This window comes from Pygocentrus nattereri, chromosome 15 (genome assembly GCF_015220715.1).
Source record: "Pygocentrus nattereri isolate fPygNat1 chromosome 15, fPygNat1.pri, whole genome shotgun sequence".
Lineage (NCBI taxonomy): Eukaryota > Metazoa > Chordata > Actinopteri > Characiformes > Serrasalmidae > Pygocentrus > Pygocentrus nattereri.
In genome coordinates, this window is record NC_051225.1 from 5,331,231 (window position 1) to 5,357,625 (window position 26,395).

At 44.3% G+C, this 26,395-nt stretch overlaps 1 protein-coding gene and 1 pseudogene across 19 annotated transcripts in view; one reads left to right on the forward strand and one right to left on the reverse strand.

The window, feature by feature from the left end:
* The window catches only part of ptprsa (protein tyrosine phosphatase receptor type Sa), a 364,902-nt gene that overhangs the window by 179,309 nt on the left and 159,198 nt on the right, over nt 1-26,395 (forward strand). For all 19 annotated transcript variants that reach the window (XM_017693300.2, XM_037545527.1, XM_037545523.1 and 16 more), the window contains exons 4-6: nt 3,366-3,511; nt 8,624-8,765; nt 25,114-25,302. In XM_017693300.2, the coding sequence (XP_017548789.1) occupies nt 3,366-3,511; nt 8,624-8,765; nt 25,114-25,302 (477 nt within the window). The remainder of the gene's footprint in view (nt 1-3,365; nt 3,512-8,623; nt 8,766-25,113; nt 25,303-26,395) is intronic.
* Nucleotides 10,251-10,397, reverse strand: LOC119265301 (annotated as a pseudogene).

The window sequence follows — 26,395 nt, forward strand, 5'->3', positions numbered from 1 at the left end:
TCATTTTCACTTGGTCTGAGTCTGGGTCACGCTGCACCACTTTTACCCGATTTTAGTCTGATTCTTAGTCTGGCTGGTTCTGAGCTGGTCAGCTCTAGTCTGCAGATTTTTGGGTCGTTGACAGTTGGAGAGATGTTTGAGGGGTGCAGACTCAGATTTGCAGCCTCCCAATCTTGTTTCAGACCAGTCAGAGTTTATCAAACACATTTAATCAATTTTTTCCTGTTTAATAAATGTTTTCATGTTTAATTAATTTTAGTCTAAACTGGTTAACGACTCTGAGGAATCTGAACAGGCTCCTGCAACAACCAATGAAAACTGAGGACACTGGTGAAAAGTGTCTCACGTGTGGAGCGAAGCTTTTTAATGAGCTGAATTTAAGGCACAATTGAGTTTGAATGTACATTTCAAAGACTGTCACTTAAACATCTTAAGCAGCCACATTTGTTTATTTGCGTCTCCTGGTAACGGGAGAGTTCACAAGAGTTTGCACAAGTTGAATGAGCTCGGCCCGATTCAGCAGCAGCCTAAAAGCTGAGTAGTGTGTGATCATCCCTGATCATTTAGTGTGCATCCCAAAAAAAATCTAGAAAAACCAGTGTGATGGTGTGAGATGCCCAGTCTTTTAATAACCTCTTAAGACTTTAAAAGTAGTGTAGTGAACCCAAGACTTTAGAAAATCAACAAAATGTTTGACCAAGGGTGCCCAAACTTTTGTATACAACTGTATACATACATACATGGAAAATATCAGATATTTGAATTGGCTCACAGTTTTGCATGTATTTCCAATTATTACACCAATGTGGAAACTGTGGCTTAATTGGAAATACATGCAAAACACTGAGCCAATTCAAATATCTGATATTTTCCATGTGTCCTTAATTATTAAGAAAGAGGAAAGTTGTAGCTGGTTTGTGTAGAACTTTACGTGTTCTGTTCAGTCAAGTGACCAAAGGAAACTACACTTAACATTAGACTGACCCTTGGGCACTTGTGAGGTTAATAGCTATCCAATTAATTTCACTACCTTTCACATTACATTGTATTATAAAGCTTGACATCCTGTTAGAACCACACTGCCTTTTGCTTATGATCCTAATACCCATAGGAGCAAACGGCTACGAAAAGCCTCGGAACGGTACGACATCAAAGAGTGACGTGGTCATGTTTGATCCTTTCTGCTATAAGAATTATGACTCACAACACTTGAAATGAGCGCGCAAGCGTGTGTGTTTATGTCCGTGTGCTCGGGGAGCGAGTGCTGGGAGTTGAACTTGGGAAAGAACCGTGAATTATCCTCGGGCTTCTTCTCCATCGCGCTCTTCTCTCATCTCCTTGTCCCTAATAAATGCAGGAACTCGCCTTCATGTGTGTTTATCTCTACCCGTGGAGCCGGCTCAGCCCACGGACTCTTAATAATTAATCTGATGTGCTTGCTTGCCCGTTTGATCATCTCCTCGTATCTGTGCACTTTCTGGATTTTAACAAGTTCCCCGAGAGAGCTGCTTCTCGTGTCTTGTTGTGTTTAGGATGACCTTCTGCCCAGCAGAAGTAAAAAAGATGAGCTAAAAGCCGGAGCGGCAACAGGAGAAGGAGAGATTGGAGCCATGATCAGTGGATGTGATGAACCTGGGTGACGCTGGATGGGCTGATAAAGTGTCCCAGGCCAAATTAAGCTTATAATAATGGACCAGTAGGTTTTCTCTGACCATTGAGTGGTCAAATATGGCAGCCTGTCCTCTTTTAGAACCACATTTATCAAGATAATCAAAGTATCGCTCTGTATTTGTGAACCATGACTGAAGCTAGACCTTCAGTTTGGGCTATAAAGATCAAAAAACAAGAAGAGACAAACAGCTAATGGTCATTTCTGCTAGCCACCCTATGGGATTTCTAATGGTATGTTAGCGCTAAGCTAATGCAGGTGCATGTGAGCATCTTTTGGCTGTTGTACATTAAACATCGACACCTGTAAAAGACATTATGTATGTTTTTTTTGAGGTATGAATGTATGTCACCTTATAGCAGTTGCTAATGCTGCTGTTTTCAGCCATAAGCAATATTTATATCTCTTTTTCCAACTTCTCTTCATCCCTTAGAATGAACTGTTTTTGTTACTGTGCCGTTTAGACAGATATATGTAAATTAGCTCTGTTCTGATTGGCTACCTTGTGTTATGCTCCATTCTAGGCAGTCCAAAGATGAAACACTGCTCATGACTTTAGCATAAATGGGCGGAGCTAAACTGTTGTAGGTGGAATATGTAGATATATTTCAATGTTTTTGTGTCTTAGTTTAGTCACTACAGACTGTGTGGACAGGAAAACGTGTTTTTCAGTGATGTGAGCCTTTAAAGGCAAAGCTGACAGCAGATCAGCTCTTGACTTCCTGATAACCTTGATAAACGTGGTGCCCGGACTGCATTAGTTAGCATCTGCGAGGGCAGGTGAGGGACATGTGTGGGGTATTTTGGATGCGTGCGGTTGGGGGGCATTAAAATCAAAACAGAAGGCGTGAGACTTTATTATTCATTGTTCTGTTCAATAATTCATGGAGTCAGAATGTCAGTGTGCAGATCGTCTGTAGTGCAATTACTGACTGCCATGTTGATACATGGAGCTTCCTTCTCTGGTCATTTCTGCCCTCAGACACAGGATGGGCCAGGTTCTCGCTCTCTGTCTCTCTCTCTCTCTGTCTCTCTCTGTCTCTCTCTCTCTGTCTCTCTCTCTCTCTCTCTCTCTCTCTCTCTCTCTCTGTCTCTCTCTCTCTCTCTCTCTCTCTCTCACTGTCTATCTCTCACTCACTGTCTGTCTCTTTCTCTGACTCTCTTTCACTCTCTCTATTTCTCAATCTCTCACTGTGTGTGTGTGTGTGGGGGGGGGGGGGGTTACATGCACCCATTAATTTATTGAGGCTACACTGTTTAATTTATTGCTGATACAAACTGGCGTGTGATGTATTAGGTGAGCTTCTGGTACCTCAGTTGACACAATGCAGCAGAACATTAATTATCTTTCTCTCTCTCTCTCTCTCTCTCTCTCTCTCTCTCTCTCTCTGTATCTCTCTCTTTGTATCTCTCTCTTCCTCTCTCTCTCTCTCTCTCTCTATATATATATATATATATATATATATATATATATATATATATACATATCTGTATATCTATCTCTATCTTTCTCTATCTCTCTGGCTGTCTGTCTCTCTCTCTCTCTCTCTCTCTCTCTCTATTTATCTTTCTCTCTCTGTCTGTATCTCTCTCTCTCTATCTTTCTCTCTCTGTCTCTCTCTCTCTGTCTCTCTCTCTCTGTCTCACACCTCTCTCTCTCTCTCTCTCTCTCCCTCTCTCTCTCTCCTTCATGTAGCTGCTCCCAGGTTCACAAAGGTTCCAGTAGACATGATTGGCGTCTCTGGGGGCGTGGTCTCCTTCGTATGCCAGGCGACAGGGGACCCCAAACCCAGAGTCACATGGAACAAGAAAGGCAAGCGCGTCAACTCCCAACGCATCGAGGTAAGAGACGGGTCAGCGGCTGAAAAGTTTTTGTGTAATGGCATTTGTTGTGCGTCTCCTGTCCTTCAGCACTTAAATATGATGTTTTCCGGGACAGTTTCTATTTATTTGGCTGAATTGAACATGTTGGAAAAAATAACACAAAGTACAAAATGGGCCACAACTTTTGCAGCTTGTGTGAAATGATATGCGACGTATTGACGTTTCCTTTAGTGTAATGACAGCTTATAGATGCCCTTTGTTTATTTATAATATCTACAGCTGCATTGTAATTACCATTGATATTCAAGTATCCAGGAGAATTAATCAACAGATGCCCAGGTACCGCAAGCAAGTCCAGCAGACTTTGGCCACTTTATTAGGTCAGTTGCTTGTTAACACAAATAGCTAATCAGCCAATCACACGGCCACAGCTCAAGGCATTTAGGCATGTAGAGGTGGTCAAGACAACTTGCTGAAGTGCAGACCGAGCATCAGAACGGGGAAGAAAGGGGATTTAAGGGACTTTGAACGTGGCGTGGTTGTTGGTGCCAGACGGGCTGGTCTGAGTATTTCAGAAACTGCTGATCTGCTGGGATTTTCACGCACAACCATCTCTAGGGTTTACAGAGAACGGTCCGAAAAACAGGAAACATCCAGTGAGCAGTCAGTTGTGTGGATGAAAATGCCTTGTTGATGTGAGAGGTCAGAGGAGAATGGGCAGACTGGTTCCAGATGATAGAAAGGCAGCAGGAGCTCAAATAACCAGCCAGAATCTCTGAGGAACGTTTCCAACACCTTGTTGAAAGTCTTCCCCGAAGAATTAAGGCAGTTCTGAAGGTAAAAGGGGGTCCAACCTTTTACTAGCTACCTAATAAAGTGGCCGTTGAGTGTATTATCACTGTTTCTGGGTTGAGCTAACATCAGCTAGAGTGGTTAACATCACCCCCCCAATTAGCCGTCCCCTAATCCAAGCCACTTCTGCACATTGCGTATTTCCCCTGAGGAAATTCAAACACGTGAACTCCTGCTTTATTACAGCTTTGAAACTTTATTCTTCCAAAAAAATTGATCTGAAAACACTGTTTACGTCTAGAAGACGGCACGAACACACAGCACCATTTCCATTTCACAGCAGATATTCGTCTAAACGGTCAGCTTTCACTGATTTGAGATAAAAAGTGGTATCTAGTGTTACATATACGGAGTAATCGTGACCACAGAGGACAAACTTCACTGTAAACGCAATAAAAAGAAAGATTACGGAAAGTTACTGAAACCCTGAAGTTGACCGATGGAGGCCAGTACCAGAGAACTTGTAGTGAGGAGAATTATTACTCTGTAATGTCTTCTGGGCTTCTCAAACTCTAGAGGGCGCTCCCGAGCGAGTCCGCAATGAATGGGTTGATATGGAGCATTTGAGTAAAATCATAGTTTATAAGTGCTTAAACGTTTTTAATGTAAAAGTATACATTCATTTTCTAAACACAGAACAGCAGAACATCTTAACACTGCTGTTTTATTTTAAAGAGCTTTTAAACTCGAGCTAAGAAGCTTAAAACGGCGCCTCATGTACATCCATGACGTCTGTGAGTGTGAACAGCCAGTGAGCTGCTCCGCTCGCCCATCAGTCAGCACTCAGTAGCAGTAATGCCATCATCCTGCTGCCCAAACCAGGAAAAAAGGAAACATATCGGTGAGTTTTCCTTGCTTTTTTAGTGAAACACATCCTTTACTTCCTAAAATTAAAGGAAGGTTCTCCACCTGTGATCTAGAAAGTGTTTTATCTTTTTGTTTTTAGCCGTTTAGCTCCGTTCACTCCCATTCATTGAGGACTCGCTTGTGGGCGCCCTCTGCTGCCAAGTCTTGGTCATTAGCCTCCATATGTAACTTCCCTGGAACAAGCTGAAGTTGCTTAGCTTAGATCAGCTACAGTTAACTTGGATTGCAGATTTTTCAGTGTGAAGTGGCTGGTAGGGGTCTTTATGCTAACTTAATTAAATGCTAAAAAGCTACACCAGGGCTAATTAAATGCTAAAAGGCTACACCAGGGCTACTTAAATGCTACACCAGGGCTAATTAAATGCTAAAAAGCTACACCAGGGCTAATTAAATGCTACACCATGGCTAATTAAATGCTAAAAAGCTACACCAGGGCTAATTAAATGCTACACCAGGGCTAATTAAATGCTAAAAAGCTACACCAGGGCTACTTAAATGCTACACCAGGGCTAATTAAATGCTACACCAGGGCTAATTAAATGCTAAAAGGCTACATCAGGGCTAATTAAATGCTACACCAGGGCTAATTAAATGCTAAAAAGCTACACCAGGGCCAATTAAATGCTACACAAGGGCTAATTAAATGCTAAAAAGCTACACCAGGGCTACTTAAATGCTACACCAGGGCTAATTAAATGCTAAAAAGCTACACCAGGGCTACTTAAATGCTACACCAGGGCTAATTAAATGCTACACCAGGGCTAATTAAATACTAAAAGGCTACATCAGGGCTAATTAAATGCTACACCAGGGCTAATTAAATGCTAAAAAGCTACACCAGGGCCAATTAAATGCTACACAAGGGCTAATTAAATGCTAAAAAGCTACACCAGGGCTACTTAAATGCTACACCAGGGCTAATTAAATGCTACACCTGGGCTAATTAAATGCTAAAAAGCTACACCAGGGCTAATTAAATGCCAAAAAGCTACACCAGGGCTAATTAAATGCTTAAAAGCTACACCAGGGCTAATTAAATGCCAAAAAGCTACACCAGGGCTAAGTAAATGCTTAAAAGCTACACCAGGGCTAATTAAATGCCAAAAAACCTACACCAGGGCTAATTAAATGCTTAAAAGCTACACCAGGGCTAATTAAATGCCAGAAAGCTACACCTGGGCTAATTAAATGCTAAAAAGCTATACCAGGGCTAATTAAATGCTAAAAAGCTACACCAGTGCTAATTAAATGCTACACCAGGGCTAATTCAATGCTAAAAAGCTATACCAGGGCTACTTAAATGCTTAAAAGCCACACCAGGGCTAATTAAATGCTAAAAAGCTACACCAGTGCTAATTAAATGCTAAAAAGCTACACCAGTGCTAATTAAATGCTAAAAAGCTACACCAGGGCTAATTAAATGCTAAAAGGCGACAACCAGGACTAATTAAATGCTAAAAAGCTATACCTGGGCTAATTAAATGCTACACCAGGGCTAATTAAATACTAAAAAGCTATACCTGGGCTAATTAAATGCTACACCAGGGCTAATTAAATGCTTAAAAGGCGACACCAGGACTAATTAAATGCTAAAAAGCTACACCAGTGCTAATTAAATGCTAAAAAGCTACACCAGGGCTAATTAAATGCTAAAAGGCGACAACCAGGACTAATTAAATGCTAAAAAGCTATACCTGGGCTAATTAAATGCTAAAAAGCTATACCTGGGCTAATTAAATGCTACACCAGGGCTAATTAAATGCTAAAAACCTACACCAGGGCTAATTAAATGCTACACCAGGGCTAATTAAATGCTACACCAGGGCTAATTTAATGCTACACCAGGGCTAATTAAATGCTAAAAAGCTACACCTAGCAGCTCATTCTTGGTAATATGCTAACGCTAAAGCTAATGTATCACCGGTTACAGCCCTGTTAAAACACAAGATGAGTATTTCATTAAATCGTTAGCCTGCGTGTTTTATTTGTATTCTAAATATGTAAATATGTACAGGACTCTCTGCATCTGGAACTGTGGAACACCTTTGGCCAATAAAGCACACAGTAGTATAACACTGCACTTCAGGGCCGCTTACTGGCTGCCAAATGTCATTTCCAGCGTTAGCATCATGTTGTTAGCTGGTGTCTGCTCTGTGCGGAGACAAGCTGTGCCATATTTATGATGTTTGTTTGCTGTGTTCCTCCGTCAGAGCACAGATGGCAGCTGTAGAGTCTTGATTGATGCACAGCAAGCCTTAATTAAAACTAGCTCAGCGCTAACCATGCCATCGCCGCTGAAGAAAGATGGAAAACCCGACTGCGTAATGCCACGGGAAGAAAAAAGAGAAATGCTAGCATGCTAGAGGATCGTCTGCTCTCCTTCACTGCATGGTGCGAACCCAAGGGTGCTGCAAACCCTGGCTCAAATTATCATCTTCCTTTCATTTAAAAGTGGCTTTATGAGGGGGCTCGAATTAATTTGATTTCCCTTCCAGCCTTTACTTTGATATTGATCTCCGCACTCGTAGGCCAGCGTGCGCTCGCTGCACTGCTTCTCATTAGCGTCGCCTTGCAAACTCGCAGTTGAAAGAAACCCGCGGCGTTAGCCACTGGCTAACAAAGGCAGCCGCGTCTCTGCGTCAAACCACCATTGATTCTCTTGGGCACTTGGTTGGGGTGACATCAGATGTATTAGCGTGAAATAAAAACTAATTATCTGTCCTTCGGAGTTGACGCTCCCGTGCACAATTTTGGTGATAACAGTAGGGTTTATATAAAATACTTGGCTATAATTCCACCTCTGTTATTTACAAGCTAGACTGTATAGTATATTGTACTATATAGGTGCTTACACTTACTGTATAGCTGGTCTTTGTAGTTCTACAGTTACAGACTGTAGTCCATCTGTTCTTCTGATACTTTCTTACTCTGTTCTTCAGTGGTCAGGACCCCCATTTGGGTGGTGGATCATTCTCAGCACTGCAGTGACACTGATGTGGTGGTGGTGTGTTAGCGTGTGTTGCGCTGGTCTGAGTGGATCAGACACAGCAGTGCTGCTGGAGTTTTTAATCACCTCAGCGTCACTGAACGCAAACCACTCAGCTGGTGTTCAGCTCCTCAATAAATGAGCAGTACCCAGAACCTGTTTACGGTAGCAAAACAGAAAGATACTCAAACTAAAACTAAATTATTATTATTATTTTTTTTAGTGCAGTACGTCCTTCTGCTTTTAAAAAAAATAAATAAGAGGTTTGACACAAATGGTTAGAAGCATTTAATTTGATATGTTTTAACCATTTAGTTCACCCACATTCCTTCGTTGGCGCATCCCTAGCGGCTTGCATTGATTCTGATACAATAGGGGAAATAGGAAGTGGCTGGACTCCCATGAAACCGGCTCTCTCTCCACAGACTATAGAATTCGACGAAGGTGCAGGAGCCGTCCTCCGTATCCAGCCGCTGCGGGCTCCTCGAGATGAGAACATCTACGAGTGCGTGGCAGAGAACAGCGAGGGCGAGGTCAGCGTCCAGGCCAAGCTGACCATCATCAGAGGCAAGTGTGCATTTTACTTATGAACAAGCTTATTGGCTGCGACACTTCATGTAAACAAGCTTTTGAGGTAATTGCAGTTTTCTTTTCACAAGACGGCATCAGGTGAGGAAGTGTTGGGGGGGGGCAGCTTAAATTCTGTTTTGCTGTTTGGCTTATCCACTGTGGCTCTTTGCAACTGTGACCATTTAAACGGCAACAAAAAAGAAAATTCCCCAGAATGCAGTTTCAACCAGAGTGTTTGCAAAACAGCAGGTGTTTGAATGCTTAGCACATGCACATCCTGCGCTACCTTTGCTGGACCTAACACGGGACCCCGCGGCCGAGGTGCCAGCCATTGCACAAGCACGTAGGCCCATGGTCCAGTACACGCTTGTAAACTAGCCCCATGGTCCGTGCTCACTCCAGCTGGCCGGCAGAGGCAGTGTTCCCTCCTCTTGCATTGTGTTATTTATTTTTTTGCCCGTTGTGCTGAGCCCCAGCCATCTGCCTTGTTACCGCTGAGCACTGGACCTGGCAGCGTGGCACTCCTGGCTGGGCCTCGGCCCAAAGCGCAGGGTTATTGTAGGCGGGCCAGTTTTACATGAAAATCCAGGCTTTGGCAAGGCCTGTGTGGCTCAGCAGGGAATACAGGCCCCTGTGCTGGGGGGGAGCGCCCCCCATCCATCTGCTGCAGGCCTGCCTATGCAGAGGGCTTTAACACAACAGCAGGCCACATGCACACATATATATGAAGGCACATGCACTCTTATCGACACGTGTGCTCTGCTGTCGTGTAGGTTTGAACATTCTCGATAGACTGTACTGCTCCCAGAGGGGGATTCCTTTAGAGCACACGAATGAAAATCCAGCACGAGCATATGCGCACACACACACACACACACACACACACACACACGCTGTACACACAGTAACATATCGATGCCGTCCATTCGTTTTTTATTTTGACATGTGAACACAGCACATCCGAAAATCATGGTAAATGGAAAAAGATGGTTCAAAATTGCTTGGAATAAAGTCATGTTCCATTTTATTTTCATTGATGATATTTCAAGGCTGAGAAGAGCTAGAAGTTATCTTTTTTATCTTTTACTATGTTTCATCTTTTCATAGGCTTTTTTTGGTCATGTTATCTGCCTCGAGAATTGAAATGGCTTTCTTGTGTTCTCATTTTATTTATGTGCATAATTCATATAGGACATAGTTGTTCTCACATTTAGGTACATATATGACGCATATGGGACTTACTATTACATGCAATAGGTTTTCCAAAAGTACGACAAAAAAAAGTTCCACGAATCCAACATTGAATTCAGGTTTTCCAATCATTTCCGTGGCCACAGGTGTATAAAGCCAAGCCCTAGGGAGCAATTGGGGGTTAGGTGTCTTGCTCAAGGGCACTTCAGTCATGGACTGTCAGCCAAGAGAATCGAACCGGCAACTTTCTGGTCACAGGGCTGGTTCCCTAACCTCCAGCCCCCGACTGCCCCAGAGTACAAATGCAGTCCCCCACTACCAGAAATTATGCAGTCGAGAATTCCGCATTTGGGGAATTCGCAAGGGTCAGCAATGGCAGAGCCTCACCCTGGGTGAACCACCTTCGTGATCATGGTATCGCCCCTGCCAAGTAAGTATTAAAGACATGGATGAGCGAGTTTGGTGTGGTAGAACTTGACTGGCCTGCACAGAGTCCTGACCTCAACCTGATAGAACACCTTTGGGATGAATTAGAGCGGAGACTGTGAGCCAGGCCTTTTCGTGTCTCTCATGAATGCGCTTCTGGAAGAACGGTCAAAAATTCCCATAAACACACTCCTAACCCTTGAGAAAAGCCTGAGAAAAGTCTCCGTCTCCATCACCATCTGACAGTGCAGTCTGAAGCCTGAAGCTCCAGGTGTTCCTCCTGGAGCAGGTTCAGTTGTGCTGAAGCGTTTGTGGGCTGCTGGCTTCATTAAACCTATAGTCACCTTTCCCCGACTCCGGCACACTTGAGCCGGCTTTGGGCTTGTTTGGGTTTGTTTTTAGCAAACTGCTGGCCGAGCTGCGCGGCCGTGAGCTGAATACAGAAGATCCACCATCTGCTTCTCCTCCACATCTCTGTGAGTCCTTAGAGAGTCCTCAGAGGAGCAGAGGAAGAAGGGAAGAGACACCTGCACTCATCCACCTCACTGCTGTCACAGCACACTTCTATCTGAGTCTGCTCTCTCTCTTTCTCTTTTTTTCTAGCTCTGTCTCTGTTGTCTCTCTGTTGCTTTCTCTCTCTCTTTCTCTCACTCTTTCTTATCTCTGTATCTGTTTCTTCTTTCACTCTTTCTCTCACATTCTTTCTCACCCTCTCACTTTATCTGTCTCTCTTTCACTCTCTCACTGACATTCAGAGTCTCTTCCTCATTCTCTCACTCACTTTCTCATTCTCTTTCATTCTCCATCGCTTTCTTCCTTTCTTTCTCTTTCACGTACTTTTTCTCTCACTCACTCTCTTGCTTTCTCATTCTCCTTCACTATTTCTTTCTCTTGCTTTCTCCTTCACTGTCTTTTGTATACTATTTTTCTCTCTCTGTCTCTCTTTCTCTGTTGCTCTCTCTCTTACTCTGTCCATCTTTTTCACACTCTCTCTCTCTTACTCACTTGTTTTCTCATTCTCTCTCGTTCTGTTTAGCTTTTCCTCTCTTTCTCACTTGCTTGTTCTCTTTTGCACACTCTTTCTCTCTGTTGCTCTCTCTCTCTCTCTCTCTCTCTTTCATTCTTTTTCTCATTCATTCTTTATATGTTTCTCGTTCTTCTTTCCACTCTGTCTCACTGTCTCTCTTTCTCTTTATCTGTTGCTCTCTGTCTGCTGTCTATCTCTCTTATTCTCTCCATATCTTTCACTCTCTCTTTCTCACTCACTCATTCACTTGCTGTCTCATCCTCTCTCTTGTTCTGTTTAGTTTTTCCTCTTCCTTTTTCTCTTTCTCACTTGCTCACTCTCTTTTGCACACTCTCGGTCTGCGCTCTCTCTCTCTCTCCGCCATGGCGTGGTGCCCTTTCCTGGCACTGCTGGCACTGCTGTCACCTGCCAACCTGGAGCTCTTGATATAGTCTACCACAAACAGCAGCCCAGGTCTCACCATCTGCCCACTTGCTGCAAGGTGTCAGACACATACACATACATGCACAGTCTGTTTTAATACAGTGTGAGGACCTGGGGTCACACATACATGTAAGTACCCATATACAGTACTGCAACAAGACTCAAAGATTCAAAGCACCTCACACATCATTGAGTGAAATTTAGACACCATCGAGATCTTGTAGAGCTGCATTGGGTTGGGAAACGTGTGGAGACCCAACCATGATGGTCTTTACAGTGATGAGCATTACAAAGTCTTGAAAATGTATGAAAACAAGCACGCACACACATTCTCGTCCACCCCAAGGTGGTACTGGCCTCGCTTTGCCCCAGATCGTGCTGGGAACACTGCGCTTCGTGTGGCTCTGCTGGACAGTGGCATAGGATCACAGCTTCTCTGTGGATCAGAAGGCCCAGTGTTTGGCATCCCACAAGCCCAGTCCAGTGCAGGCCTTTGGGCTTGGACCTGCCTCTGAATATTCTCTAGATATTTGCTCTGTATTTTCAGCCTGTCTTTGTCTGCCTCTCTCACTGCATTTGAAATAAACCCTTAATAATATTCCCCCTGTTGGAAGATCAGTAAATAAGCTGTTTTCTGTAGTAATGTTGCAGTTTTGCTCATCACTCTGTGGCATCACATTCCATCAGATACAGTAGAGCACTGAGCAAAAGTCACTGATCAGTTCATTTTAACTTGTAGAAATTGTTCTGTTTTCAGTGTCAGGACAAAAGCAGAGAACATATTTCAAAGAGATTTACACAGAAGCTTCAACAACTAAATACAGTATCATGCTTTCAGTATTTTTCTTTTAAAGTCCTGCTACTGGTTTTTAAGGCTCTAGATAACCTTACAGCACCACCACGTGCATCACAGTGTGGCTGTCCAGCACATGATCTTAGATCTGCAGATACTGACCTTCTGCAAACACCTGTAAAATACAGAAACCATGGAGAGACTCGTTCAGTTATTCTGCTTCTGAACTGTGGGGCTCAGTTCCCCTTTTATTAGACAGTCAAGCTCAGAGCTCACTTTTAAGAAACATCTAAAAATTCATTTCTTTAATTTAGTGTTTAATTAAAACTCTGCGGGTCATGGTGTCTTTTTAATTTGATCTGTCATTTTCCTATAAGATTTTGAATCACTACTCATAATTTCTTGTATTACTGTTAAGCTTTATCACCTGTAAAGAACTTTGAGCTGCCACCAGCGTGAAACGTGCTATATAAATAAACGGTAGTCGTATTGTGTCCACACTTTTCCTTTGTTTCAGCTTCCGTTCTTCTCAGAAGGCTCACTTTCCGTCTCTCGATTAATTCTGCGGACAAATCTCAAGTTCAGTCTTATAAACTGGTTGATTTTCTGAAGTAATCAAACCCATTCAGCGGTGTTGAGGTTTGGGGTGGTCAGTCCATCGTTCAGCTTCTTTGATGTGTCCGTCTCCTTTTCTCAGTGAGGTTCTTCTTGATCAGCTACACGTCCATTCAGACCCACAGCGCTGAGTGGTCTTCTCACAGTGGAGGGATGGACAGAAACACCTGTGGATGTTTTCAGATCTGAAGCAGCTTGATTTTCTCCTCTCTCTCAGAGATGGAAGCTTTCAGTGCTGTTTATCTGATGGGGCCAGTTTTGGTGTCGACCAGGTCTTCCAGGTGGTTGTTAGGAGGCCCATTTCCCCTGTAGCAATTTTTTTATATCTAATCCTTTTTTGTATCTAATCTAATTGTTAATGTACATCCATTGCTGGCAAGATGGATATCGATATAATCGTGATATGGGATTTTATCCATTGTGTGGCCTGAGCTTGGACTAAACGAATGGTGCACTGTACAGTGAGTAAGAGGTCATCTCTGCTTCTCTCTGTCTTTCTCTCTTTCTCTATATCTCACTTTTTCTTTTTCTCTCTCCTGTGCTGATGTTGTGTTTGTGCCATGTGACCCTGCCTCCTCTAAACTCCAGTCACAGGGACCTTGTTAGCACAGTTAGTGGCAGAAAGGACAGACAGGCTGGATTTGATCACACATGCCTTTAATTGGCTGTTCTCCTGCAGGACAGGATTGTGTTTGTTGCCCAGTTCCTTGTGCAGTTTTAATTTGATGCCGCTGACCCCCGCAATCAAAACTGCACAAAGCCCCTTTTATTAGCCACCTTCCTCTGACCATCTCTCACTTGGAAGTACTATTTTTGAAAGTCTTTTTTCTGTTTATCCCCCTCTCAAGACGCAAGTGCAGAAATCGTAATGTCACTTTTCGCTCCCATGTCTAGTTTGAAGTGTGTTTTGTCTGATCAGGAGGAGATGGGGTCCCGCTGCTCTTGTGAACCACACTGGTCCAGTTCATGAGTCATCCCTCCACAAATCTCTGCACTGCGTTCCCTGCAGATTTCTCTCTTTGTTCAACTCGTCCTTCGTCCCTTCTGAAAGTAATACTGTGGAAGAGATGCACTTGTGTTATGAACAAGCTTATTGGGAGTATTACGGTAGTGATTTATGCAATGATTTTAGTATTATTACACTAATACATCATTATGACTGATATGTAGACTTGATCACACAGAATGCATAGCTTTATGTAAATGTAGTCATGAAATCATTCGTTCAGTCTATTTAATTAGGTATTCTACTATCATATTTGCCTTTATTGTAACAACTGGGTAAATAATTTTAATTCAGTAGATTCAGCCTCTTTTCCAGCCATTAGTTCATTTCCTTCCTAAAGGATTAAAAGTGCATGTAGGCTGTTTTTGCACTTGGCCAGAATAGTTGAGTCTGCACTCAGGATCAGTTCTTGCCCGCTTTTGGGAGAGGAGCTTGTTAGCACAGGTTTGCTATTACACAGGAGAATGTCTTCCGAACTGTGGGAAATTGCGCAATTCCGTACATCGTCCTTATGCGCAGAGTTTTTGCAAAACAGTAGGTAACAAGTTCATCCCTTTACTGTTTTTGACGCTTGATGGTTAACAGTAGGATCATAGCTTCTATTATTAGTTTCCTTTGTTAGGCTACTGATACACACAGTGATAATCTGCAGTTATTTGTTTTATGTCCTTGGGCAAGAAGGTAAAAATGAGGTTCTGTTCTAACCTGCTTGCACCACTTTCCTGCCACTACAAAACATGAGGCCCAAGTGGAAAAATAAACCAATCACATTACTTGATGCACAGCGCCAGAAGCTCCAGAGCTTTAGCTCATATTGTGGGAGGGCACCAGGATTCACTTGAAGTGCACCCTGTATCACAGGACTGGAGGACCAGGGATTAGCGCTCTGAACCTCTCCCGGGCCTAAAAACCAGTTTCACATTTGACTAAATGTACCAAACTCTCAGGACAAACTGACCTTGGTCTGGAAAAAGAAAAAAAAAACATGCCCTGAAGATACCTTTGGTGTGGTCTTGATTTCCAGGCAACTGTGTGGTGTAAACAGAGTAGTAGAATTAGGTCAACATTTGAGCGTGGCTGGAACATGACAGTTGTTTTCTCCTAGCGAGGGGTATAATTACAAGGATGTAACAAAGCAGGACCTCCATTGAACGCAACATGGACACTGCTGCAGAGCTTGCTGCGGCTGGGTTCATCAAGGCTAGGCTTGCTAGATGTTACAGAGCCCATCCCTGGTTGGATCACGCTTGTTCTCTGTTCCTGCCTGTAAATCTGATGCAGTAGGAAATGAAGTACACACCAGCTAATGGAGCTCTTGCCCCTTTACCATCTTCCTTTCAGTCCTTACCAGTTGTCAACATACCACTCATTTTTGTTACTGTTTTTCTAGCTACTTTATGGTTCATAGCCAAAGATTTTGGGCTCCAGGGCTGAAGACTCCAAGCTGTCCCTCTCTTTCTCCAGCATTGATCCTTTACTCCAGTTAATCTCTCCATCTATGGCTGATCCCTGCTTTGTCAATAAAGGTCTGTTATTAGCAATGCCTCGGTGACTAGGGAGCACGGACACAGGTTCTATCTCTCAGATACACTCCATAGCGTCTTAGTGAAGGATACTGTATGCCATGCCTCTCAGATTGTTTGTTATTCACATTATTACGTTTTCTTTCTTATTGCAACAGGGCATTTTTAGACAATAGTGCAGGCTCATTTTAAAATATCACATGAAATAATCAGCTTTTCCAAAATACAAAGTTTACTAAAGGATCTGTGTCTCTCACACTTGTCAGAGTTGGTTATGAGTTTGTTATGAATGCAAGATACAGAGCTCAAAGCTACCTCCTGCTTCCTGTCTTCCTTCCTGGTCCTTTATGATGATGTGCTAATTCAGAGCCGCCTAGGCTAGCCACCACACCCAGACAGCTATATTAATCAAGACCCTTAGTGGCTGTTAGCAATAAACAGCTTGGTGGAGGCCCACTTGATTGATTTAGCAATGAGCCAGTAGTGGTTTACATCCCCTGAGGGAAAGGAAGAAAGAAAGACGAAATGGAAGCCACCCATCACCGTTCCCTTCATCTCCCCACCTGCTGCTCTTGCCCTTTCCCCCCCTGAAGCTGTGTCATAACTAGGCAGACAGAAGGTAAGAGAGGCAATAAGAAGCAGGAAAGAAAGATGTGGAGAATGGTACAACTTTCCTAGGAAGAAAGGATTTGATTAAGGCTGATCTGAGCTGGTATTAACATGCACACAGCTGTATTTGCCCAGTGTATTATCTGCATCCCACTCTCGTAAACAAGCCAGTTCCCAGAACCATGGGCTCAGCTGCTCCCTGCTGCATAATGCATTTGTTTAGCACAGTTAAGATCTAGCAGAAATGTATGGACTCTGTCGCCGAGCGTATTTGGGCAATCCATTATCGCAAGAGTCCCAATTCAAAATAGAAGGCAGTCTTTTAGCGTTTGATGTCTATTTATATTTGCAGGGCTGCTTCGGTTCCTGTCTGCCGGTTCCTTTTTTTTTTTTTTGTGGGCGAAGTGAGTTGCGCCACAAGGAGCACGCTGCGTTTTCGTAGACTACTGTTTACCGCTTGTGCTAATGATGACATCCCTTGCGCTTCCCCACTCGGTGCAGAGGGATAATTGGCATCGGTGGAGAAACGGGTTCACACGCTGTTGCAACATCAAACTGTTCCTGCCAGGTGAGTGGCAGCGCTTGAGATGCGCATTCCGCCTCGTTTGGTCCTGTGGCGGATCTGTCAGTCTGTTTGCACCTTCTTCTCGTGGCTATTTACTTGTCGTGTTCTTTGCCGTGACATCTGTCGTTGATAATGTCGTGTCAGGGAAGACCTTAAGGTGGCGGAAACCGGAGTGAGTTATATGACACTTGTGGCACTTTACACACAGAGCCTGGGAATTTAGCTTTCATTTAAGCTCGGAATGGATCGGCAGCTCTCATCCTCTTGTCTTACCCTTCACTTTGGTCCCCAGTGGGCAAGCGAGATGGGAGAATGGGGAGAAGAAAGAGAGGGCTAGCAAGAACTGTATTCACATACAGCACGTACTCCATCCTAGTGGGTTTTCAGAAAGAGCGGCACGCCGGAAATTCGCTTAGACGAGTTTATGGCCCTCAAATCCTTTGATCCTGGCAACCTGGAGAGCAGTAATCAAGCGTGATTGGGCATGGGGAGCGGCGAAGTAGGATAAATGGCTGAAACTCTCATCTCTGGGGGCATTCAGTCTCCCCACTCTCACCATCGATTCATGTAATGCCCGCTCAAGTAGGGCGACCTTGCGCCCCCTCTTCTAGGCAGCCAAGAAGCAAGAGAAAGAGATCGCAAGAAAATAGCATTAAGACAGGCTCGGTCTGTCTGATTGTTTTATTGCTTGGTGGAAATTCAGGATAAATGGACAGCTTGTTCTGCCTCTCACATACGAAATTGAGCGATAAGATTCTGTAAGCTTTCCGTGCAGAGAGAAGTGTTCACTTGTTTGATTGCCTTTCTCTGACACCACAGACCTGTTTTTCCACATCCTCCTTTACTTCTCAGCTCTGCTTTTATTTGGCTCAGCGTTTGGGTTTCTTTTGCAGCGTTCATTTTGGAATGGGAGGTTAGGCGGACAGGCTCCCAGAGCTAAAGTAAGAGATCAATAACGAGCTTGGCATAGGACTGGGCCTGAACGATGGTCCTGTGAGGACTTTGAGATTATGAATAAACAGGAGTTGAGTGAAGTGGCACAGATTTCTTTCCTCATGAATGAACATGACTTGAAGAAGGAGAGTTTGCATATGTGCTCCAGCCAGATTTTCCTTGATTACGGAGGCCCCGTTCTGGAGGACTGCCTCGGCCTGACTGGATCCAGGGGCAGCTGTTAATATTTAAAGAACGCTCAGCTCCTAGCCCTTAAAGGGCATGCTGCACGCAAACTTGTGCTGCCTTAGCCTGCTGCTGCTGTACTCTCTCTCCCTTTCTCCGACAGCCTTGGCACTGGACCATGAAAAATGAACATCTGTTCCCTGAACGGCAAGCCTCCCCCCCACCTCCCATCTTTTTCATTACAGCCTTCTTGCTAAGAACTTGTACCGGCTAACGGCCACACCATTCGCTGCAAGCAAAGAGCAGCGTCACCGTATTTGCTCAAGGCACTGGGATGCCAAGCAGCAGCACTGGCTGGGAACTGATTGAAGCACTACAGAAATTGCAGAATGGAATGTTCCCACTGATTTGCACTGAACTAGCCCAAACAAAACAAGGAACCCAGTGTTTTCTGCCCGAGCTGCTTGAGGTGTTTGTCATTCCTCTCGTGTGTCTGTATTTGTGTCCATTTTTAATCTGTTCATAATTTCACTGGTGAGAATCCAGCCCCCAGTTCCTGCCCTGCCTGATGTCTCCTCAGCAATTAGCAGCAATAAGCAATTAGAGCCATACAGACAATTTTCCATTTATCCCCAAAAAAAGCTATGTATTTGCTGCTTTACTCTCTAGGCAAAAGCAACCATGCTATGTTATTAAAGGCTTAATTACTTTGGGCTAAAAGCACCGAGTTAACTGATCACCCCCTGTTTGGTTATAGGGTTTTCAACTCTTTGTTCTTTTTTTTCTGCCATCCACTTATGTTCTTAACAGAGGAAGCAGGGGATTTTCACTTTTGCTCATTTGCTTTGCAGCTCTTGCCGGAGTCTGAGCGTTTCTTCTTTAGAACCAGGGCACAGTTTTAAGACAAGAAATTTATCTTTAAAAACTGAGCCGATGGCTCACTTTTCATGAGATGTGTCGTATCTTGCCCACGCATCTGTCTTGTATGTCTTCTATTGTGTTTCTGGCTTTCAGGATGAGTGAGATGTGATGTCATGACATTTCCTGTTCTCTTTTCACATTTCATTCATCATTGCTGGAGAGAGATCTTGTATACTGGACCCTCACAGAAAAACTCATAAGATCTGCCATTCATTTAATCCCTATAAAGCACTGACGCTGTTGTACAGTATGTGCCTTCCACTGTGATGCTCCAAATAAAGCAGGACAGGACACGGGTGCTGGGATGGAAATGCCCTTATTGACATTGTGCACTGCTTGCCTGAGCTTTTGTGGAGACTTAATGGCCTGGTCTCGTCTCCTGTCTCTTCCGTAGCTCGCCTGTCTACCCTCATGCCACTCAGGACCCACCAAAGTACAGCCAAGGAACTTCGGTGGACAAAAATAAACTGAGGGAGCTCTTCTTTTCTTTCTCTCTGACAGAAGATTGGGCTGGTGTGTCTGGTGCAATCACTTCTCTTGTGGACAGTGCACTCTGCCCGAATATGCATTGTGAAATCCAGTTTGCTGAGGTGATAAAATGATTTATGGAAAAATGACAGCTTGCAGTTAGTTGTGCAGAAATGAACTCACATGACACCACGATATTGTTTTCCTTGAACTGCTGTGGGCAAACGAATGAATCTGTGAATTTAACTGCCCAGGTCCTACTCATGACAGCAGCTCAGGCCCCATGACCTTCCCAAGTGGTTCTTGTTCCGGGAACTCGGGCCGGAGCATGCACGTTTTAGCTACTGCTAAGGAATCTCTGGTGGGAGCCACTTAACACACAGGCTGTCAGAACATCTCTGCACATCTCTCTCCATCGCAGCAGAGGAATTCGCTCAAGTCATCTCGGCTAGGCTTGGGGTGGCTCGTCAGCAGGCAGGGCATTGAGGCAGAATGACGGAGCCTAAGATCGCTCTCCTGGTCCACAGTCAGCCCGAGAATGAGCCTTCTGTTTCAATCATCGCTTTTCCATTCTTCCTCCTCCTCCTCCTTTTTAGCATGTATTCACTAGCTCATGGGCAGCCCCGCCTCCTCAGGTGTTGATAAGTCTCCTTGACAGCCGTGTGGCAGAAACAGCTGGGCCCGGTCATGAGCGAGGCAAGGCGCGTGCAAACATCGCCACACGCCGCGGCCTAATTACACAGCGTCTGACAGGGCCCAGGCTCCTCCAGCGATTGTAGCTCTATCAAAGCCCAATAGGGGTGTGCTGGCAGCAACTGGGGCATCTGTGTATCGTCTCCAGCACCTACACATACACAGCCTTACTGATTTGTATTCCAGGGGCACAAAGCCTGAATCCTGGAGCTCAGAAAGAGCCTTTTTTGGCAGTGTGAGAAAGTCAGAAGTCAGATAGGGAATAGAGGATTTTTCTTGTCTTTTTTTTTTTTTTTTTTTAGGATCTCTGTCTGGAAACTGAAGGATTTGCGAAGGTGAATTCGAGAACTACGTGACTCCTTGGCCTCAATTGTAGGATGCAGCGTGTAGTCGGGATTTCAGAGAGACGGTTTTGAGCAACCACACACAGACCTGTCTCCAAGCCTTAAGTGCTTATGATGTAGTGTTCCCACCAAGGTCTTATATTCTGCATTCCCGCCACAACTTTCTTTCCCCTGTCGGAAATTTGGCTGGAAATGGTGCCCTTGATCCTGCAGGGAGCAGGTAGGCTATCAGTGGGCGCGGTGCTGTGTGCAGATCGGAGGCTCTAAGAGCGCCTCAGCAGCAGAGGAGCTGGAATTTGCACTGAATAATGGGGCATTATCTGCCACTGAGCGGCCCCTGTGTGCCCAGGCTCTCTCTCTGCGATCAGGCGATGATGAGTTTTCCTGCACCCGTGTCTCTGTCCCGTGGGCACTGGAGCGTGCTGACATAAAATGACAGTACGGCTGACCTCAAGCTCCACACAGTGACCAGTGGCTCTCTGATATAAACTTGCGCACATTATTTTTCCTCTCCTTCTTAGACACACATTCACGTACGCGCATTTTAGCCCTTACTGCTCTGTCGATTGTGTTAATTGAAGAGCTTTTCTGCTGAGAGCACAGTAGGTGAAATTGAACCACCTTTCATCCAAACTGCTGGGGCTGCAAATTTATGCAAACATCCATTCTGCTTGGAAAGTGTGGTCGTTTCTCTCTCTCTCTCTCTCTCTCTCTCTCTCTCTCTCTCTCTCTCTCTCTCTCTCTCTCTCCCTCCCTGATATATATGTATATCTTCCTTTGGTTTCTGCACCAAGTTCTCCTTTTTTCTCATTCATCCTCTGTGTCATCTTGCCCTGTGTCGCTTCCTACCCCACCCACACCCAACCACACAACCTTTGTAATATGAATGCACAGTGCTTTTTAAAGCCCCATCCCTGGCTGTATTGAGGAGTAATCAGTTAAACTGATTATAGCACTGATTATATTAAATCATCTCAGTAAGTAAAAAATAATTAGATGAATAATAAGTGCGCTGGATATGCCCATGGTATTTGCTGCACTTCCAGCATGTGACCAGAGGCAATGGAACAGTATTATTGCTGTCAATTATGCAGTAGTTTGTTACTAATTTATTAAATAGACAAGCTACAGTAAACCACCGTTTTATGCCATACGTAATGTAGTTTAGTCCATGCTGAAGATACCCACTCTTGGCTCACTGTAAGCCACATTTCTTTGGCTTTTGTATTGAGACTATTACTCGAAAGTATGGTTCATGAAGAAGCCACCTGAACCAGCTACTGCTGTTTTCCCCCATAACCACAGTAGACACAGCTCCAACAGCGACTGCAAACCAACCGATCAAATTAAAGGCTTTGCACCTGTCCCTTGCGTAATGAGCATCACGGACAACTATTAAAGACAATTATCTATAATGACAGCAGCCGCTATTTACAAAGCCGGGATTGGGGGAGGGCAGCTAATGCCATGGGAGTAGCACTCTGCTGGATTGTATGAATACAGAACCAGCTGTCGAACAAAGTGGCCAGAACACTCAGCCACCACCCTCCTGGAGCGCTCATCATAACAGTGCCATTATCACCACAGCTTAATAGCCTTTCTGCCAGGCCAGGGTTGACCGCCTGAACTGCCCAGAATATCAGGCCTCTGTGAGCTCCCCAACTGCTAATTGCATTCCGCTTTGAATTTTAAGGATCACCACAGCCCCTGTAGCAAGTCCTCCGAAACAGTGCTGGACAAAAGCAAGCAGGGGACCACCTGAGTCCAATGTTACTGAGAGAACAGCTTTCAGTCAGGCTCGATAAGAAACATGGAAAGGGGTATTTTTTAGGCTAATGGATGGCCATTTGAAAGCCTATCAATTAAGGTCGATGGGTAGAGGTTAGGAGCGGAGTGGCACATTAGCGCTTTATGTTAGCAAAAGCAGGATGGCATGTGCAGGTCATGTGGTAGAATATGCAACGGACAAGACTAAACCCATATATCGAACAGTGTAATCACAAGTGGGACTATGGCTGTGAAAATGGAATGGGTCAGTTGGAGGACGTTGTCCATTAAGCAGTGAAGATTTGCAATTGGCTCTGGGAAGAAGTGTAAATGTATAATTACTGACATGATTGGGCTGAAAACTTGGACAGGCATAAGTGTGGATCTGCTGGCTGCCTACCTTCCCCCTCTGCCAAGCCCAATGACCTTGAAGGAACTTGTATCTTCTCGGCCTTCCTCACAAGAGATGCCCTGCTGAGAGCTGTTCCTAGAAGAGCATCTGCGTTCCCTTGAGTTGTTTGCAGGGGTGATGCTCGCTGTGGATTATCTCAGATCGGTCATGCCATCTCGGAGAAAATGTTATTGCTTTCCTTACCCCTTCCTGTCCTCGGTCATTATTACCTTTACGCAATATCAACAGTAAATTACATTGTTATTGCTGTGAGTCTATTGCCATGCCCTCTTTGACTGGTATTGGCCCACGAGTGGAGTTGGTGGCAGTAATAGAATTTTTATTGCTCTGACATCTCTCTCTACTGCTCAGCCAGTGCCACTCCAGGCTCCTCCACTCATCTCCATCTGATCCCTGTGCTTGCCGCTTTTAATTAAGCTCACAGCAAATTACCCTTAGTGTGTTTAAAGCTTAATTCATGTGGCTAAGAAAGATCCCCCACTCAAGTGTCAGTCTGACAGATCTAGACTGCAACCACAGCTACAATGTGTTCCCTTATGGCCAAAAACGCAGCAGAGCCGCTTTCGGGATGACGGGATGCCTCTAGTTCAGGGGAGATGAGTAAAGTGAAGTGAAACTGGGCATCTGTCTCATTCAGGAGTGCGATTACAAATAGACAGAGGAGTTGAGAGAGATAGATGGAGGATAGGAACACGGTGTGTGTCGTTGCAAATTGGGGCTGTGGTTACGGCTCCCTCCCTGGAGGGATCCAGCAAGCAAAGCGATGACATATCAGCCCTGGTTAATAATCGATGGGTAAAGTTTGACCGTAAAGCCTAAACCAGCACAAATGCCTCTCTCTCCCAGGAAGCCTGTGATGAAATATTTATCTTAAAGAGGAATGCTCAGGCAGGAGGCAATCTACACTGTGCATCTTCAAGACTCCAAAATACTACTGTGCAATTGAAATTTTAGCCTGCAACCAAAAAACTATTAGTGAAAAGGCTAATGTGTATTCATTTCTGTCTCTCTTGTATAATCTCCTTCTTGGCTTTTGGGCAAAACAATTCTAGGACTTGCTATCTGACAGTATCTTACTGCCTGGAAATTCAGGGGATCTAATGCATCCTATTCCCTGTGCCATGCCGCTCATTAACAAGAGCCGGGATGTGGGGTTAAATGCTAGGCTTGACTCTTTGAGACCGGAATGTGCCAGCCGGGGCCCTCAGGGCATCCAAAGGGACTTGGAGACATGGCAGATCGCATGGTGCCCACAGGTTTCCATCAGGTCAGGTCATGAAAATAAATGGATTTTTCTCAGTCTTGTCTTTCAGTCCCTACTTATGGCACCACTAAGGAAGAAAGTGCTTTTGTTGGAGGCTTTTGTTGGAGTACCGTGCTGCGCATAAGGGACACAAGCTGTTCTGGGTTGTGGTAATAAGGAAGGCATCCTAATTTGTCAGGTGTATTTGTGTTGGTATATACATTTTGCCCCCAGTAGGTGGAGGTAGAGAGTGTTTAAGAGTGGCAGAGTTTACTGTCTAATTGAGATGATCCTAATGACGCCCTTGGGTTTATCAAGATTATCTATCTACTCCTACTTCTCCTAAGGTCTTGGCTGCACTACATGACTTATATCCTACCTGTTTATAAAAAAGATGGGTATCTCTCTCTCTGACTGGTCTCTGCAGATTTATGGTCGAATGAAATATCGGCAATCACACACTAAATGACTTGAGCACACAATACACGACTTTAAATTCAAATAAACAAACGTGATGTAGCTTGCTGCTACTGTTTTCACCGCAATATAGTAAAGAAACATCACATGAACATGTTTAAGTGAGGGCCATGGATGAACATGTACTTGATCTTTACTACACACGTGTCCTTTCAGCATTTTTTTCCTTGTATTTTCTTCTTTCGCAGGCTTAGTTTTCATTGTCTGTTCACATCGAGTTGCTGACCACACACACATTTTCTAAGCCACTTCTCCCTCAGGGTCGCGGGAGGTTGCCTAGCAGAAGGCAGGATACACCCTGGACAGGTGCTCAGATTCAGGTTGAAAGAAATCAAACGTTTGATACACTCCTGCTGAGTCTGTGTCGCTACTCGATTTCCTCCTCCAACTATTGACCCGACTGCTCTGAAGTCTTCTTTTTATGGCCAACAAGTGCCAAGAATTGGGGCTAAAATTAGGTTACAAGTCTTGAAGTGTAACCCCCAACTTAATGCAAGCCATTGTGTCATTGTGCCTTATTGTCACAGATGAGTCTGGCTGCAGAGATGCTCAGATTAACTGAGATTAGTGCCATGCACTAAAGTGATGGTATTCACTTGTTCACTGTTGGAGAGTGTAGGGTATACCTGTAATGTCCTCTTTATGAATATGCGATGATTTTATGCCCATATGTTTACAGTCATGGAAGCATCTAAATGTTTTTTCTCTTCTTTTCTTCCACAGAGGACCTACTACCTTCGGGCTTCCCCAACATTGATATGGGTCCTCAGCTGAAGGTGGTAGAACGCACACGTACAGCCAATATGCTCTGTGCAGCCAGCGGCAACCCCGACCCAGAGATCACCTGGTTCAAAGACTTCTTGCCGATTGATCCCAGTACAAGCAATGGGCGGATCAAACAGCTCAGATCAGGTAAGAGACTTGTGCTCCACTTTTCTGTTGCGTTGCTCAAATATGCTTACTGTTGCGCGAGGGCTTTTGTTGCAGGATTGAATTGAAACCCTCTTGCATTTTGGTTTGGGGTCTACTGTTCATAAAAGCAACAGCAGAAAAATCCCTGAATTAGCTCTTTTTTTTTCTTCGATATGTGCAAACTTTGAAAAGCAAAAGCTGATGCTTTTGAAAGAGGAGTAGGTTAGTCCAGATTTGGAGGCTATGATGCAGTTTAACTGATATCTGTGCCAGACAAATTAAACTGAAGGATTCAGTGAAACAGAATTTGATGACATACACTGACCTGCCACTTCATTAAGTGCAGTTACTTGTTTCTACACTCATTGTCCATTATCAGCTCCACTTGCCATATTAGGAGCACTTTGTAGCTCTACAATTACAGACTGTAGTCCATCTGTTTCTCTGATACTTGTTACCCTGTTCTTCAGTGGTCAGGACCCCCATGGACCCTCACAGAGCAGACACTATTTGGGTGGTGGATCATTCTCACCACTGCAGTAATACATACTGGTGGTGTGTTGTGCTGGTATGAATGGATCAGAAACAGCAGTGCTACTGGAGTTTTTAAACCTCAGTGTCCGTGCTGGACTGAGAATAGTCCACCAACCAGAAATATCCAGCCAACACCGTCCTGTCAGCAGCGTCCTGTGACCACTGATGAAGAACGAGAGGTTGACCAACACAAACTGTACAGTAACAGATGAGCTATTGTCTCTGACTTTACATCTACAAGGTGGACCAACAAGGTAGGAGTGTCTAATAGAGTGGACATTGAGTGGACACAGCATTTAAAAGTCCATCAGCACTGCTGTGTCTGATCCACTCAAACCAGCACAACACACAGGGAGTGTAGATACAAGGAGATCGGCTTAATGAAGTTATATTTTATTAAGCCCAGAGCGCTCACAGTCTCAGACTGTCAGGAGCTATTTCGGTCAGTGATTAGTCACAAACAGAATTCGTGGCGTCTTGTTTGGAAGATGTAAAGCACAGTTCATAGCGCACCTTATGTGACCTATTGTCTACAGCAGAGGTCAGACCTCTACCTGAA